General features: G+C 30.5%; 1 protein-coding gene across 1 annotated transcript in view; it reads left to right on the top strand.

The window, feature by feature from the left end:
• The window catches only part of LOC108722120 (adenylate cyclase type 6), a 112852-nt gene that overhangs the window by 27503 nt on the left and 65753 nt on the right, over nt 1-19596 (top strand). The window contains exon 4 of the mRNA XM_018447061.1: nt 155-313. Coding sequence (XP_018302563.1) covers nt 155-313 — 159 coding nt within the window. The remainder of the gene's footprint in view (nt 1-154; nt 314-19596) is intronic.

Genomic DNA, 19596 nt, shown 5'->3' with positions numbered 1-19596 from the left:
ATATATATATATATAATATATATAAAATTAAAGAAATTATATATAAAATCAAAGATAATTTTTCTTGTAATCTCTATGTCTCGAGAATGAGTACATTTTACAACGCAATATTCTGTACGGTATTCCTCAAAGAACCTTGTTGACTTTTTCGCAGATGGCTAGAGGATCGGAGATCGGCGTAGCACCGATAACCGGAAGAGAGTCTGTGACGGAAGCTGCAACGAACGTAGGGATCACTCAGCACACGCGGAAATGCGCTCTGAGCAGATTCCTGAGCTCGCTTTGCGGCTCTCATCATTTCAAGAACCTACAGGTAGGAGTGGCAACCATTTTCTGCTGCGTTCATCTTTTTCTTTCTCCTTTATTCCGTAATTAGTCGAATATCACGTTTTTAATGAGAGTGCCGGATACGTAATTACATCAATCGCAGGTGGTGCATCTAGCAGCAAATATTGGCTGAATCCGCTAATAGATATACGATGTAGATTTTTACTTTTCGAAGTGCACACGTGGCTGAATCTTATGCATACCTTTTGCGGATGGTTCTATTTGAAGTCAAATCCGACGTTTAACAGCGCATTGTAATTACGAATTAATTAAATTAAAACTACGCCAATGTGATTCTTACTAAAGAATTATAATAAGTATCTACATTTTTTTAAATTAGCTAATTGGAATTGTTAATTAAAATGGTTAATCTTGTTGGTACTTTGTCAGTGGCACATTGGTTTATTATGATAAATATATTTCGATTTTTTAATTATAATTTATATAATCATTTGTGTATTTTTATTAAAAGTATCAAAATTAATGACGTGTTGATAATAAAGATTGACATGTTTTTAATAGCTATCTTGCAATTTTTTCTCGTATCTCTCCAATAATTTTTGTGATTTATAAAAATAAATAAACTGTTCATTCGCGCGCGCGATTCACATTAAAAATATATGAAATTAATATTATCTCCAACGCAACGAATTTCATCAAAGTGTTAAATACATTTTTTGTCTTAGCAGTTTCTTAACAATCTAATTTTCGGTCTTCTTGCTAATGATGAGATTTCTTGAAAACTCTGTTGCTGATAATAAGGGATACGCCGATAAGCGATGTCTTAAGCTGATATAGTGATATTCACCGTCAAACTCTTGTCATGCAAATCAGTGATACTATCGGAAATTAATCTAAGTTCGTCATGCGGAGGCACGTGCGAGTGAGGGAAATGCGTCGGCGCTGTCGATTGACGTGCGTCCGCTGCGTAGGAGTAGTAATATGCGTCAGACCTGGCAAACTCAGGCAACCCGGAAAGAGAGAGGGAGTGAGAGAGAGAACGAATGAATGTGACTCTATAATATTAGCTTTCTCAATTGTTTCAAAATACAACTTATACAAATAATTTTAAATAATCTAAATTTTACACAATCTAAATAATATTAAGAAGATAGAGTGACCAAATTATCGATATCAGTTGTATAAAAATCTCCGAATTGACTGGAATTGAAAATCTTTTTAGAGGATTAAAGTATAGACGCAAAATTAGTAAGTGGTACACAGGATTTTATATAAAATCAAAAAAAAAGTTAAAAACTACTTAACTTTTTTTTTATTTAAATATAAAGCCCACTGCACCACATCTTAATTTTACGTCTACTTTAATCCTGTAAAAGGATTTTTTCATTTTAGTCAATTCGGAGATTTTTATACGATCGTAATGTCGATAATTTGAGATCACTCCAGCATCCTCTTAAATAATATATATTCTTTTAACATTTGCTTAAACGGTTCAAGTCTCTCATGTTGTTTTATTTCATAAGTAAGGCGTTGTATATATATTTTCGCTTCTTTATAAAACATACTCTTTTGCTTTATGTTCTGCAGAATTTTATTGCAATATTTTCCCAATCTGCCACATTTATCTTTCACTCTCATTTTCTACTATTTCTAATTTATTTCTTAATTGCGCTCTGGCAACATGTCGTTTAGGATCTTAAAAATAAAAGTATATTGAAAGAAAAGATTGAAAAAGACTGAATATGGCATAGCATTTTTAATTGGCTGCAGCAGCCAATTTTTGGTTGCATTAGCCTATCTGCAATGTCAGTATAGGATTTCGATAGACTAACACAACCAAAAATTGACTGCTGCAACCAATTAAAAATGCTATGCCATATTTTACCATCTAATTTGCTGCAGCAGCCAATCTTTTTTTTCAGTGTATGATTAAGTTCATTTTCATTAAGTACTTTTCGAGTTATGAGGCTTGAAAGTTATATATCGCCGGCATTAGCATTACACAAGGTATCCGACCAACAGCTAAAACCTCTTGAATGTTGTTCAGAATCATGTCCTGGATAACATTTGTCAAGATCGAGGCCATTCGAGGTTGTACCTCTTATTTTCATTTTTATATAAAAATGAATTTTTAGTGCAAAAATGAAAATAAAAGGAATAATCTCCAACGGCCTTGATCTTGACAAATGTTATCCAGGACATGATCCTAAACAACATTCAAGAGATTTTAACCGTCGGTCGAACAACTTGCGTAATGCTAATGCCGACTGTAGTGTAATTTTCGAGCCTTATAACTCGAAAAATACTTTATTAAAATACTTTATTAATAAAAAAATATTTTATTATAGTGTTTTGAAAAGCTCTCGAGGTAAGCTCAAGAAAATGTAATAAAAAATGGGGGTTTCTATAATATTTAAAAAATTCAAAGTAATCTTGCTCTCACTTTGACAACGCTACCCAAGGTCAAACAAATGGTACCATCTTATGCTCTCCTCAAAGTCATAAAACTTTTGTTTGAACATATTAGGCTGCGTTCCGTTTCACCCATTATGAGCATGATGCATCTTTTATCCTTATTATTCACCGAATATTAATGATGAAAATGCATCATGTGCGAAACGGAATACAGCCTTAGTCATTTGACACACACACTTTTAAAGATAATAGCTTGTAACACTTTACATGGGTCACCCTGTATACACACGCGCGCGCGCGTATGGGGTGAGAAGGGGGGGGGAGAAAAAGAGAGAGAGAGATATGAAGGAAGAGAAAAAGAAAAGCTGTTGATCGAGAGAATAAAATTTCGCGCAACAAGTTTCGACTGTCGGTATCTGGCCTTTATATCATGCCGTAAAATGAGATGAACAAGTTCGCGACAGTTTCGAGCCCGAAACTGCAGACCGCGTTTCCTCTCTCTTTTCTGCGAACAGTAACACGCAAATCCAATGTCAACGATAAATCGTCTCTCTCTTCATAGGCCGCACATGTGCCTCGGACACAATCGGTGTATTTCGCGGTTAAATCATCGGTTTTGTCGGATGGAAAATAGAACGCGACTGGCAAAGATACGTTCGCGATGCCCGCGAGGCTGCGAAACCTGATGGCCCGGTGGAACGAACGACGTGGTTAATGCGTTAGCGGCCCTTTGCCACCCCGTAGGGTTCGAACAGAAATATATCGAAATGTCTCGCCTGTCAAATGCAGCAAATGCTCTAACAAGGACTTTGATATATGGAAATATCACGGAGGTGTTTTAGAATATTAAACATGTGCGAACACCATTGATGCGAACATTCGAGGAACATTCCAAGTCGTATTTACTTTATAGACTGACGTAACTACAAAACTGGGCCACTTTGCAACTTTAAGAGAATTAACTTGAGAATATTTATATATCAAAAATGTAGAGATGCAAAATTACTGTCAAATTCAATTTTACAATTACTAACGGTAAAATTACGGTAAAATGGTAATTTATTGGTAATTTTGATAAAATTTGTTGTTTCTTATAGCTTTATGCACAAATAGACTATATTTTTGTACTTATGTATTGTATAAAATTATACAATCATTCAATATTCCTAGTAGGAATCGCTAATAGAATAACAAGGCTATTGACTAAATCTAAATGTATCCTATTGAAAAAAATTACGTCACAAAGTTACATAACGAAATCATGTAATTAAAACACGCAATGGATTGTTCCAAATCAGTACGTGATTTTTTAAAATTACGTAATTTGAAAAGTTACACGATGATACATTTTTTTTCTTCTATTTCTATCATTTAATTTCATAAGTTTATAAGATATGAAAAATATAGTTCAAGACTACTGTACATGTTTTTGTTTTCAAAATTTTAATAATTTATTTGAAGTTTCTCTAGTTACTACGTACCTATACAGTTCCTTAATTATTATATCAATATGTAGTATCAAAATAAAAATTTAAATGAAATTAAGTGTTTTTAAACTTTTTAACTTAATGATTAAATACTCATATCAAATTACTTTATTTTTATAATTTTTTTAAATTACTATTTTACCTCCATAAATTACTGATTAATTTACAGTAAATTACGGAGTAAATGATCGTAAAATTTGGTCATTTTCATCTCTACAAAAATGATATTTATGTATCTCTAATGTTATTACCAGTATTTGTAAAACCATGAAATTAAACGATTATGGAAGTGACATATTACATTTGGAGTCTTCTCTATATATATATTTATATATTTTAATGTATAAATTATTAAAAATTGTTGGATAAAAAAACTGTTGAAATTTTAGATTTTTTTCTTGTCCGAAAAAAAAAAACTGGAACGTGTTTAACCTAATTGTTTTGTTACACAACTAGTCTTCAAAAAAGTGAAGAAGTTTTCTACATTGCATCACACGTAATGTTGAAAAATATCTTCAGGACGCAACTATCGGTTTTCTAGAAAAGAAAAACGACACTTTACAATTTATTTGTCAAAGAGTTCCTTCGGCGACTACTCTCAAAAGTTTGATGCATCACTGAAAATGCATCAGATGCAATTTACATTTCGCCTCGTCGTTTCGCGTCGCTGTATGCCCAACATAAATTTGTAACTTACCTTCGCGAATTGTATCGTAAGCCGTTAATTTTTACGAAGAATAATTTTCTTTAGCGAATCTTCAAGTTTATCTGTTAAGAATCATGTAATATATACATTGAATCCAGTGAAATACAGAATTCCTCTGTTAACATTAATAACATTAACCCAAAATTTAGATCTCGTGAATTTCTTAGAGATAAACTCACTAACGACAATTAAGATTCAGATAACTAGATCGTTGAAGTTTGGTCTCGGATCAAAACTGTTATCCATTAACCACCATAGCTTACCTGTATCCATTCTATCGTGAGTAGTTCAAGTAAATTCTAAAGTAAAATCTATTACCCCTCCAATCACAATAATCAATGGCGTATCGACAGTTGTATCCTCTTTTCTGCATATACAAAATCGATCTGTGTCTTTCTACGGAACGAAACTATTGCTCTTTTTCTAATGGACCGCTAACGATATCGTTGCATCAAGTGGATAATAATAATCGTAAAGTATAATAAACAAAAAATAATAAAATAATAATTAATAAATATAAAGATAAATTATTATTATAATAATCACTGAAACAAAAAAATTATATATAATGAGTAATTAAATATAAAATTAAATACAAAGTTTTTTTTAGGAGGACACGTGATTTGTACCATAATTAACGTAGAGATTGAAAAAAGATAGTCCCTAAAGCGGTTTTCCGTTTAGAAAACGAGTTTACGAGAGTCCGCGTATTACACGTGGGAATTCGAGGGCGACAACTCGTGAATTTGAAAATTGGCTCGCGATTGTCACGGGAAACGTGACAGGATAACCGGAAAATGGTGCGAATTACGATGTTCCTCGTGCGATTCCCGTGGGAGCAACTTGCAGCATCATCTGGTCACGTAAATCGGGAAGCGCGAGCTCCGACGAGTCGACGGGAGTAGTCCCCCAATGGGTGTTTTTTACGCGACACGCGTCGATTTGATTGCGTTTCGTTTTGCCGATATTCCCGTCGGCGATGCGTCGCGATGCTTTCGCTACGACAATAGATTCGCCGTCATTTTTCCGATTGAATAAGCGAATCCAAAAGGAGTTTATCAACACATTAAAAGAGGACTGATGATAATAATGCAGGGTTGCTATGAATTCCTCATCCTAAAATTCCATTCCATAACTTTTCCCTGATTTCCAAATAAAATTCCATAATTTCTTTGATGTTTTCAATAATATTTAAAAATTTTTTATATTTTCGTCCTGGTTTAGAAATCGTCAAATATTTGGTGAGAGAACAATTTAACGTAGCAATGTAAATTATCATTAATGTTGCTGACACTGCATTTAATTGTTAAGTTGATAGTAGGTATTCTTCAAAATTGCATAGAATGTGATGTACGCATATTAATCTTCTTTATAGCCTAGAATTTTAATTCCAGAAAATTTTGTAAAATTCCTGACTTTTCTCTAACTTCTCTGACCATTTTCAATTTTTTTCGACATTTCCCTAATTTCTAGTTTTGTGGCAAACTTATAATGAGCAATGTAACAGTTTCGTGAATAGAACGGCCGATACACTTTCGTACAATCACTTGCGTATTATAAAATGTGTCTAAATCTATTATAAAAAGAAAATATAATATTAAATGATTTTTAAACGCCAGAATCTTTTCCGTAAACGCTGTGATTAATTTGGACTCGAATTTTCATTTCAATGAATAAATATCAGAGTATCAAGTTAGTAGATTATAAACAAAAAATGTAATTTAAAAAATTGTAAGTTTCCGCGAATTGAATTTCCAGAATGCAAACAGATAGCAAAGTCTTATAACTACGTCTAATTGCACGAGCTGAAATTCAAACAAAAGGTTCATTTAAATTTTATTATAATACAAATCGGAGAGCATTTAATACATAGGTATATAATAGTTAAAATGAAACAGGTGCTCGTAATTGCGAACATTGGAATATCTAAATGTCTAATATAACGAACCTACTGATAGGAGAAAAGATATTTTTTCAGAAAGAGAGAGAGAGAGAGAGAGAGAAACCGTGTGGTACAAATATATGCAAATGACGAAAATTCTCAACGAAATTATTCATTGCGCCTGGGAGTATCTCGGTCACAATGTGCGTGATTATTCATATTTCGTCGCATGGTCTAAAGGTTAATTGGTTTCCTTCGTCGATTCAAGATAAAAACGTCGTCATATTTAATTATTATTGGTCATTTTAAAAACTTTTGTCGCGAGTGTTTAATTAGTCATTAGCATTGCGCGCGAGAAATGAAAGAGACAAATTTACCGTTCATAGACGCTTTAAGAATGACGGTAATTTTACTCGAATATTGATTTTTAATTCAAGAAAATATCAGAACAAATTTTCAAGTCTTGAGATAGAAAATCTAGATAGAATCCATCAATATTTTCTCGTTACATACATATTGATTCGTTCGGAAATATTAACGTCTGTGGCGGTATAAGATACTAATTTTTTTCAATCTATCCTCGCTTAAAGCTCTTCTTTTATTATTATTCAAGGCAAAAGACGGTATTTAATTTTCTTTCCTGTCCTACGGGATTTTACTTCGCAACGAAGGAGAAATTTTAAAATTACAGCGTCGACAAATGCAGTGAGCGAGGCGACTTAAATAAAATTTATTCTGATAGTACACACCCCGAGGCCTCTCTGACCGACTTAATCCGCCCAATATCTGTCTTTCGCGATCGTTATCGACTTACAATCGTAGCTGCAAAGCCATAGAAGAATACAACTCCTAAGTGAATCGCTGCGAGATTACATCGAGACAGAAGTAGACGCTCGATTATTTGGAAATCACAATGGATAAAGTCAGAACGTAGCGAAGAAGAAAAAGAGAAAGAGAGAGAGAGAGAGAAAAACAATGGATGACAAGAGGATGAAAGGATCAACAAGAGAAGAAAATAGGGGTTTGTTCTACCCTACGTCCTTTGGTCGCGTCTGGTTTGCTCTTTCAATTCAACGTAATGTGTAAAATTTTACAACATCCTTTTGATCGTTACGTTGTCACCACTGACCCTCTCGACACAACCATTTTTCAGCCACTATATATAAACGGACAAATAAAAGTATACCGAGAGTTAAACAAAGTGCATCGCGATTTATGCTCAAGATTTACGTCACAAATTTCCGCAGGGCACATTTTCTCTCTTTATAACGGAACAATGGCTTATGCATTATGCCCACATATGAGAAACATTGAGAGCAAAACGAAAGCAGCGGAAAAGCAGAATAGAGATAACGTTGGAAACGACCGCCGCGCTTTTATATATTTGTTCTAATATAATTTAAACCCATACAAATTATTCCTGCAATATTGCAGCAACAATACAACGATCCACAAATATTGCAGCAATGTTGCTGCAAGCTTAATTCTGTCTGTATGGAAACCAATATCGTATTCAAATAGTATTACATAATATACAAGGTGTTCCAAAATTGACGATAAATATTTTAAAGACAGATTCTTTGTAATATTTTTGAAACAAAAAGTTTAATACGAAAATATCGAGGTTACGATATTTTTAAATGAGAAGAATTTAAAAATTACGAATAACAAGATTAGAATTTCGCGCACTCAGGGATATAGTAAAACAGTTGTATTGGGAAAAATAGTTGAAATAAAAAATAGTAAGTACATATTCTTAGTGCAGAGAGAAAATTGAAATAGATTCAATAGAAATATTTATTTAAGGAATGCGTTTATAGAAATACTAAATACTTTGCCTTTTTCGTATTTATTATGTAAAATACTTATTTCAAATAGTATTTTTCACAGATTCTTTTCCTCACATCCTTTAAATAAATATTTCTACTGAATTTATTTCAATTTTTCCCCAACTCTGCAAAATAGTCAGTGTGAAGATGTTTCCTCGAAATTCATGTCTTTGATAATAATAAAATTTACCTTCACACTGATCATTTTGCTATCCCTGAGCGAGCGAAATTCCAGCTGTCATTTGTAATTTTTAAACTCTTCTCATTTGAAAACTATCATAGCTTCGATATTTTCGTATTAGATTTTTTTATCTTAAAATATTAAGCCCACACAGTCAATAATACTGTTAGTATTAACAAATACTGACATATTATTGATCGTGTGTGGTTAATATTGATGGATTGATGTGAATATTGACAGTGATCTGGATTTTAATTTTCGAGCAGCAGTATCGCTTTATTAGGATCCATGTCACAGTAGTATGTCACAGTGCAATAGATGTTGTATGTAAATATTAAAGTGAAATGTATTGTCAACAATACTGATCGTGTAAAAATATTAAAAACATTAATGCATACTGTCAGTATTACTCAATTCAATATTATTAATCAGTATACGGAGAGAATTTTTTCTTAGAATTTACCATGAAAATATGGTAGTCCTAGGACAACATTGTATTTCAAAGAATTTTATGTAAATTTCTCTCATTCATTAATAAAACTATTATAAAATATAAAATAAGTTTGATTAATGTTATTGCAGTACACGTAAAAATCTTTAAAATATTGTATTGTACCACGACTACTATATTTTCTAGGTAAATTTAAAAAGAAATTCTCTTCGTGTATAACTCACCGTGTAGGGTCACCTTTACGAAGAATCTGCCCTTAAAATATTTATCATCAGTTTTGGGCTATCCTATATAATAAAGAATTTCACGGTACACAGTAAAAAAATTTATGTATTTGTGTTGAATTTTTTAACACAATATTCGAGTGTTAATTTAACATAATGTGATTATGTTATTTAAATATTTTTTGTGAAATTGATATTCAATATTTCTTACAATTAGTGTCAAAATGATACAATTTATGAATAAGTGAACAAGTAACATAAAAATAATGTTGTTTTAACATATCATAAATGTTTTCTAAAAAAAAAATATGTTCCCACGGTTTGTTTATAAACCGTGTCGATGTTATCTTTCTTTGTATTTATTCTCTTACGTAATATTTGTGTTACTTTCTAACATACTCATCTTGTGTAAAATTAACTCAAAAATTTGAGTGGACCGTTTGGGACATGCGATTTATGTTAAATTCAACACATTTTTTCCAACTGTGTATGTCATAATAATGTACATATAACAAAAAGACTGGGTTGCAACTGTCAATCGAAAATCATACAATATATTTGCGTATCGGAGAAAGCAACGGTTGTGATTCCCGGGTGCATTCGTAACGTCGCATTTTTGCGTTTCATGGCATGATGATAGATTAAAATATTAACAATTCAGAGCAACAATAACGTATCTTTGTCGAATGCTACGACTATTGATAGCTCGCCAATGGTCACCGAGCTTTTCAACTGCAACCGATGACAGCAATTCCATCTGGGATACGATAAGATCTCTTCTCTCGCCAATTCTACAGAGAGGCGAGCAGCGAAAAAAAATCGCGTTGCAATCGGCTATCTATCGATTAACGACTGCAATCTATCGGCACCGTCCCTCTCAATTTTTCCCGCGTGACTCGCGGCTCTGTCGAAATCGATTTAATCAAACCTCTTGCGCTTTTGCAGTCAGAAAACCAACCGAAAAATTCACCAACCAGCATGTGTCGCAAATTGCTACATGCTGTGCCGTAAATACGACGAACACATAACACATTTATTGTAAACAAACGAAAGACAATAAATAAATTCCGTTGCATTAATTTGCATTAAAATATGCTTTCAGAGACGGATAATTTTATATACCGTAAATTGTATTATATTGATACATTTTAATACATAAATATCTATTATATTTCTCCATACATAACATAAAAAAGAATTCTATTATAAATTTTGATACAAATTATATAGTTATAACAAATCTTAATTTGTTGCGGTTGCAATACTACTTGTTTAACAACGCATAAAAACATTAATATTCCAATCATAATATGATGAATGTGACAATTTAAAACAGTAAATATAAAACTCGATATAACGATACGTACATTTTAATACATATAAAATCATCTCTTCCACTTTTTCAGTAAACGCGCGACGTTGCCGAAGCAGTGCCTGAAGGGAATATATAATGCATCTTTCAAACATACCGCTGCATTGCAGGTAGATAAATCAGGAATATGCTAAGGAACGTGAAAGCACATAAAAATAAAATAAATTCAATTATTCCGAGATTTTCCTTTCTTATATTGTTTAATCTTGATTTGATTATAAGTTCCATTTTCAACAGACGACTCTTTGCAAATAATTCACGATTCGCATTATGCATACATTGTACCGACCATATTGGATAACAGCGGTGCGACACGTAAAATTCAACGCTAACGGTAACGTAATATGTCTGCGCACAAGTCTGCAAATAGATACCATTGTAATGATATAAATTTCAAACTGCTTCCTGATCTTTCTTACGATTTCTGGAAATCGCGATTCTGTTTGTTCAACGCTATCTGGTCCTTCCTATAAAATAATGATCAATGAATAGGAAAAAATTACATATCGTTATCTCGTTATCATTTCTTTTTATTTCGAGTCGCAATTAAATATATTTTACGAATAAGGAATTAAGAAAATATAGAACCGCGTCTGTATGTTATTATGTATTAAGGAAATATTGCGCGTATGCATTATCTCTATACCATTCTGTAATACTTACGCCTCATTTCATAAAAATTACGGAATGTAGATATTGCAAATATAACGTGTTATGTTAGACAGATATTTCTCTTTTTATCAAAGCTACGCGTTATCAAAGGTAGCCGCTTTTAAGCATATACCTCAATCATACTTTATATGAAATTTATAACAGAATGAGAAGCGCGATAAAAGCTCGTTATAAAATGTATTGTGAACAAAATGCAGGTCACAAATAACTCAGCAACAATAACTCAAGCAACAAATTGCTGCTATTTAAAAAAAATTGTACCTGACTGCAGATACTGCATGCTTAAAAAGAGACAATTGTTTACAAAATAATATTTATAAAAATAATAAATCGCATTTAGAGCACATATATACATATATATACATATACATGTACAATATACAGGGTGTCCCATTTTAAAGGATCCATTCAAATATCTCAGAAATACTGTGTTAAATCGAAAAATGTTTCAGACAAAAGTTTTGTGACTTCGAGGGGGACATAAGATGGTACCATTGGTTTGATCTTGGCATTGTCAAGGTCAGGGCAGGCAGTGACCTTGCCCTTATCTTGACAACGCCACCCAAGGTCAAACCAATGGTACTATCTTATGTCCCCCTCGAAGTCACAAAACTTTTGTCTGAAACATTTTTCGATTTAACACAGTATTTCTGAGATATTTGAATGGATCCTTTAAAATGGGACACCCTGTATATTGTACATGTATATGTATATATATGTATATATGTGCTCTAAATGCGATTTATTATTTTTATAAATATTATTTTGTAAACAATTGTCTCTTTTTAAGCATGCAGTATCTGCAGTCAAGTACAATTTTTTTAAAATAGCAGTAATTTGTTGCTTGAGTTATTGTTGCTGAGTTATTTATGACCTGCATTTTGCGACAATTGTTCTAGACATGAATTCTGTTTTGTAATCTTTAAACATATTATTTTATAAATATTTTGTCTTTTTAATAAAGAAAGCAGTATCTAAATTTTTTACCTACAGTCAAGTATATTTTTTAAATGGCAACAGTTAAAATAATTTGTGATCTGTATCTTGTTTACGATAGATTTTATAACGCACTTTTATTACGCTTTACTCTGTTATAAATTTTATATGAAGTATGATTGAGGTGTATATAGCAATTCTAGAAAAGTTTTTTTTATTCTTCTATTTATCTTAAAACAATTCTAAGAATATTACATATTTATTTCACTTCCTCTTTCGTTTTAATTTAAAAACTAAATGAATTCGATATCAATGATAATAATAATTAGAAGTATAATTGTTTCATAATTCAAATATATAAGTTATATCTTGTTCTTTTATTCAGGCTGCACTCTTATTTTTTTTTTTTTAGATATAATATTATTGCAACTAATTATATTTTGTCAAAGTTTCATCTTGTAAACTTTTCTAATTAATGATTTTACTTCCAATTTTAGATTTTAACTGCAATTTTTATAGGTAAAATGTGTAGAAATCAAATAATATATAATATTCATATAATATTCAACATAATATAATAGAATAATAATATATTAATATAATATAATATAATTAATATAATATAAAGATATATTAATATAATATAATATAATTAATATAATATAAAAATATATTAAATTATGTACATTCAAGATATCTTATTAATTCTGAATTACACAAAAACGTTCGAAATCCGTATTAATACATCGTCTATGATTTTTAATCATGTAAATTAACGATCGAGAAACAATTAATATTTATTATGAATTATCAATTTAAAATTGAAGCTTATATAAAACTTAACTGCGATAAAAAAATCATAATAATAATAATAAATATTCTTTTAAACAGAGAAAAAATACTTTCAATACTGGTACATTTTGCAAAATTTCAGAAAAAATTCTTTTAATAAAAACTCACCGCTCACGCAAAGATATAGAATGCTTAAAACCAATGATTGTATAAAATAAATTATAATAGAAAATTTGAAAATAAACTGATCTACTATATTCGCGATATCCGTTTTATATTAAACACATATCTGTAATTTCTACAATATATTACTGGTACAAAATGAATCCTCTATATTTAGTTAGTTTTAATTTACGCGATAATGAATATATATAGTTTCAGAAGTATTAAATGTTTTTTATCTATGTCTCTAAATAATTTCAATTAATCGTATTGCTAAGATTAATATACGTCTATTATCATTTTAAAAAGTTTTACTTAAGTCTTAAAAGATTGCGACAAATAATTACGTTATTGCAGCATTCAAGAGAGGATAACTAACGCAACAATTTGGCTAAATCTTCCCATCAAGTAACACTCTGGTTAGTAATTAATGCAGAGAACAATTTTCATGGTGACGAACGACTTTAATGGGCTTCTTGTCAAATTTAGTGAGAGATCGATCCGCAAAGGAAAGTTAAGCAATCCGTTAGACGTCAGAGGCCCCGCTGTAGAAGGAAGTAAATCTCTTATTTTCCGGACTGCTTCCGATAGTAGTGATTTTGGCAGTGTGCCAATGTGACAATAACCATTTTTCAAATTTTTGAACAACATAACTATTATGCAATTTTCAAAGTTTTATTTTAATCAATACTTATTATTCTATAATACGTAATATTATGTGCGAAAAAACATAATCTCTGTTAATATAATTCTCCATAATATTTCTCCATTATACAAAATATCTTTTTCTATTAAAAAATGCATGGATAAAACAGTTTTTACAAAAAAGTGATTACAAACGAGTATATTTAAGGATAATAAAATGCGCTTTTTATATTAATATATACGGGCACAAATAATTTTGGAATACCAGCTATTCGAGATGAGTCGAATCTGATAATAGATTATGATAGCGTTTACATAAAAACAGTTAACAAAGTTTAACATGTATCTCATAATTTTTAATTTTTTTATAATATTAAAAATTAAATTATAAACTAAAATTATTAAACTACTATGATTTTGTGTTTACTGTGAAATAAAAATGGTTTCCGGACATGGACCTGTAATATAAAAATTGTTTGCCGACTTAGGCCTATGAGAAGAAAATAAAAAAAGATTTACCAACATACTTATACGTTTTCTATTTAAAATTCTTAAAATTATAAAATTAAGATTATCCCCCTCGTTGTTAAAAATTATATACCTAAAAAAATCTATCCATATCTTTTTATTTATTTTCTATTTATCTGATTATCAGCGTTCTTATCTACCGGTATCTACCATATTTTATCTAATATATTTGTAGTTACGATTATGATTAACCGATATAAAAAAAGAATATACGAATTTAAGTTCAAATTGGGTTTGGGAGTTTTATTGGGGGTTTAATTTACGCGGAATTAAGATTTTATTTACGCAGAATTGAGATTTAATTTATGAGGTATCCTTCCATCTCCAGTTACACATATAATGTATGCATATGAGTAGTACATTCTCGTATGCACAATAAATTAATTAACAAACTCAACCATGAAAAGACATTCAGAATTAAAATCCTAATCTATTTTATCCATTTGAACCTTAGCTATATACACTCTTTTTTTCTACCCCTGATATACGTACTCAGGTCTCTGGGACCCCATCCATATTTGTTACCGTAACTACAGTAAAAATGAACATATTTCAATTAATTTTTTTTCAATCAATGGAGAATTGATTAAGGAAGAAGTCCGTATAATGTGTAAAAGTCGATAGAATTAAGGGGCTTCGAGATATATAGATTCAAAAAAAAAATTTAAAAATGCGAAAAAATCTCGATTTAGCAAATTGTACTATAGGGTTTCTGGGACTCCAATGTATAGCTAGAGTTAAATTAATTAATAAATTCAACCATAAAAAGACATTCAGAATTAAAATTCTAATCTATTTTATCCATTTTAATTTTGAACTGTGGCTAGGGTTAATTTTAAATATAGGTTTGTTCGCGTCGCAAGCTCCAACATGCTCCAACATGCTCTTACCATAGTTCCTATTCACTCTATCAAGCGCGTTAGAGCGAATAAGAGCTATGGTAGAAGCATATTGGAACATGTTGGAGCATACGATGCGAACAAACCTATATTTAAAATTAATCCTAGCCACAGTTCAAATGAGACTCAAATAGTGCTGTATCACGAGCGATATCGACAAGGATAATGAACTGATATCAGTCCTAAATATGCCATTAGCAATCAGTGAATGAAACGTGGGATCTCTAATCTAGCTAACATTACTTTACTATAGTGTGTAAATTCATTGTATATGGTACTGGAAGATTGGAACTGAAACCAAAATATCGGTATTTTAATTATATAATGCTCAAACTTTCTTTCCTGTTTAGTTGTATTTCACAGATTCAAATTTAGAGAGTACTGTTAAGATGTCGGAGATGTAATTCCACTGTTTCGAACTAGAATTCCATCGAATGGAAATCATAAAAAGTCCATTATAATCCGATAATTTAAACGGCACTCCCGAAACAAACAGCGACGCGACAAACCGGCTACGATTCGTTTATTTTCAATTAAATCGGTGACGAGGGTACGATAGCTTCCTCTTCATTGGGTTTTTACACGGAAAAAATAAACAGGATTTGCTCAAGTATTTAAAAATTTAGGTATAAATTTTTAGATATTTCAGTAAAATCGTAACCGTTCTTTCCGTGTATACTCTTCAAGGCCTTCCCACTACGTCAAGGTCGTAAGAAGGAAGATATTCGAAAATATTCGAAAAAACTATACAATTATAGTTCACTTTTAAAACCGAATAGTCGAACACACGTCAAAGTTTATCACGACTGTGAAATAAACTTAGGATATATAGAAGAGATCTATAAGATATAATTAGGATAGGGGGGGTATCAATAGAATAGGCTATAGAGATTATTAAGAAGAAAAATACGTATATATAGGTATTATATTACTATATTATTATTATTGCCAGCAGACAATTGCAAAGTTACGATTGATTTTATATATATACGTAGATCATATCGCGAAAAATGCATGACAACAAGACATTAATTAAAACAATGTTAATTGCATAAACTGCATTAATTATGCGAAATATTTATAAAATATTTACGAATCATATAAATTACGCGTTACGAGAATATTTATTAAGTAACGTCTCGTGTCTAATAACTCGTGATTATCGTTTAAAGTTAATCAAAAATTACACTCAAACAAAAGAAAAAATTTATATTAATTTCTCAAAATTCGATATCAGGAATAAAACTCGCAAATTATCAGGAATTTTATAACATATACGCTTGAAATTAAAAACATATGCATAAAGAATGCTTAAAGCAAATTGCGCGCAAGAGAATTTGAAATTCTTATTCGCAATCACTACTTGTATTTAATAAATAATCTCACATCGAAACATATCGGATGAAAAATTTAAACTAAATGAGATGAAATCCAAAGGTAATAAACTTCGGTAATAACATTCCCTTTATACAATTAGCATTAATTTTCTATCAATATGTTTTTTTTTGTTTTATTGCATTACGTATCTGTATCGATTTGCATATCAATGCATATATCTCCTTAATATTGTATTTATTGATTACATTTCAAAAAATTATTTGAAATCAAACGCATTAAAAATATATATTATCTAAAAATTCAATATTTTTTTATTGACATAAAACTCATCAAAACTCTAAGAAAATATTTAAAAATTCAACTGTATTTTGCTATAAAATATTTAATCGATCTCAATACACATCATATTGCTTTAATTTATATAAAACCAATTTATCAATTAACACAGATAGATAGACTACAAAATATGATACTTTATGAAAACAAATAGATTGACAATTCTTAACATATTTTTGATAAGTAAATTATACACCATACAACTAAAATATTTTATATTCTTTTTTTATTTATACCTATATTTCTATGTATATCAAAAGAATTCATTATATACAAAACATGTATATAAAGCTTTTTTACTTTTTCCTTGCATATAAATAATTTGTATTGTAAATAAATATAACGATTGTAAATAAATAATACACGAATATTTTGTCCCAATTTTCGTTGTCAATAAACAATAAAATATCAAATAAAAGTTTTTTATTTGATTTTTAGCTTTAATTTAAAAACATATCAACTTAATCTACTGTACTTTAATTTTTTAAATATTCATTATCATGTTAATCTAACACAGACCTGTCCAATTTGAGCTCCGGAGTCAAAACGCAAAGTCATCGACGCAAAAAAATTCAATGTGAGTAAGATTTTAAAAACTATAAAGTGTTGATAAGCATCACTCAGATGCATCAACACTTTACAGTCCCCGAAATCTTACCCACATTGAATTTTTTGTGTCGATAGCTTTGCGTTTTGGCTCCGGAGCTCAAATTGGACAGGCCTGATCTAACACAAGCATAAAATTAAAAAATTTAATCATCTAATACATTTTTATAAAACAATATTTCTGATAAAAAATGCAAAATCATTGTACTTTTGTAGGTGATTATTCTATAAATTTGAAGTGACTAATATCGTGATCTATTTTTTGAGACATGTATGAAATAGAAAAATATAATAATAATTCACAATCGGTATATATTAATAAACTTTATTTTATAAGCTCTCTATGTGTATTTTCAAATACAATAACACAATAAATTGACAAATAATGACAAATCAAACAATTTCCTTTATTCTATCCACCGTAAAGCATCGAATCTATGAAATATTATATCTATCTGTAATACTTTTTGTCGTAATTTGATATATGTATAAATCTATATCTGATGTATAACACACACAATGTCTAACACAATTTTCAAAGATCCGTTACTTCAAAATAAAAAATAACATTTCGCTCACCTCAAAGTTGATCATTTCGTCATCTCTCGATGTCTGTTCTAAAAGGTTGGTATTCGTAGTCCGTTCTTATTTCAAGATCATCTTAAGTAATATCTTAAGATGCTAATACGGCCCTCTGATTGATTCGTAACATCTTAAGACTGTACTTAAGATGGTCTTGAATGTAAGAATCGACTATGAATACCGACCTATGTCTTTTCCTCCTCCGTGTCATTTTTCTCCTCTTAGTTTGTCAAAATACGTTGCTCTTACAGTTCACTCGCAGTTTCAGGCATCACTCGCGAGAATTTCGTTAATTAATTTTTAAGCTCGCACGCAACTCAGAATAATCGTAAAGTCAACGACACTCGTATGATCTAAAACTTGTCATAATTGCGTTTTGGAAAAATACGACGATTTGTGGAGCATCGCGCACCTGTCCGCTCGAGTATCGGAAGTAGAATGATAACGCACCGACCGCGCGTAAACAAAGCACCGCGCGACGCACAAAACAAAGACCAAGGCCACGTATCGAACGGTCTTACTATAACGTCATATTTAACGGATCTTTAAAATCTGAACAATCTATTTGTTATCTAGTTGTATTTTGAATATTTTTCGACGAATGGATTATTACCATACGCGAATTTTTCTACACTGTCCGAAATGTTCTTGTATTTCATTAACATTTAATGTACACTGTTAAAAATATCATGAAATTTAATGTACTTTCAAGTTACACAATTTGAATTTAATTTCATGACATTACATTAAATTTGATGTATTTATAACTAAAAGTATATTTGTGTACATATATATGAAATTTAATGTATTTTTATGAAATTTTATGAGATTTAATGTACTTTTCATAAAATTTTATGAAATTTAATTACATGTTCATTACATTTAAGTAACTACTGTAACTTACTTTTTAGTTAAATCATTCATTACTTTTAATTTCGTTTATAACCATGAGCTTCATTTACATGTAAAGGAAGTATTTCTAACAGTGTACCTTATTTTGTAACTCATTACAATTCATCTACGATAGTAAGTATGTAAGGTATACAGGGTGTTTCCAAATTAAATGGCAAAACTTCGGGAGCGTGTAGAGGAGTAAAAAACTAAGAAAAAAAGTCCTATAGACATATGCTCGTTTTTGCTCCGTTTCAGAGAAATCGAAAAAAAATGTTTACATTTCTTGCCATATCTAGCACCGACATATTTGATTACATTTTCCACTTTCTGTTATGAATTTGTCAGTCGCTCTTTGAAAGCCTTTAACAGTA

This window comes from Mycetomoellerius zeteki, unplaced genomic scaffold (assembly GCF_001594055.1).
Source record: "Mycetomoellerius zeteki isolate Tzet28-1 unplaced genomic scaffold, Tzet1.0 scaffold197, whole genome shotgun sequence".
NCBI classification, from domain to species: Eukaryota; Metazoa; Arthropoda; class Insecta; order Hymenoptera; family Formicidae; genus Mycetomoellerius; species Mycetomoellerius zeteki.
The sequence above is the reverse complement of the archived record's forward strand: the minus strand, read 5'-3'. Positions and strand labels throughout refer to the sequence as shown.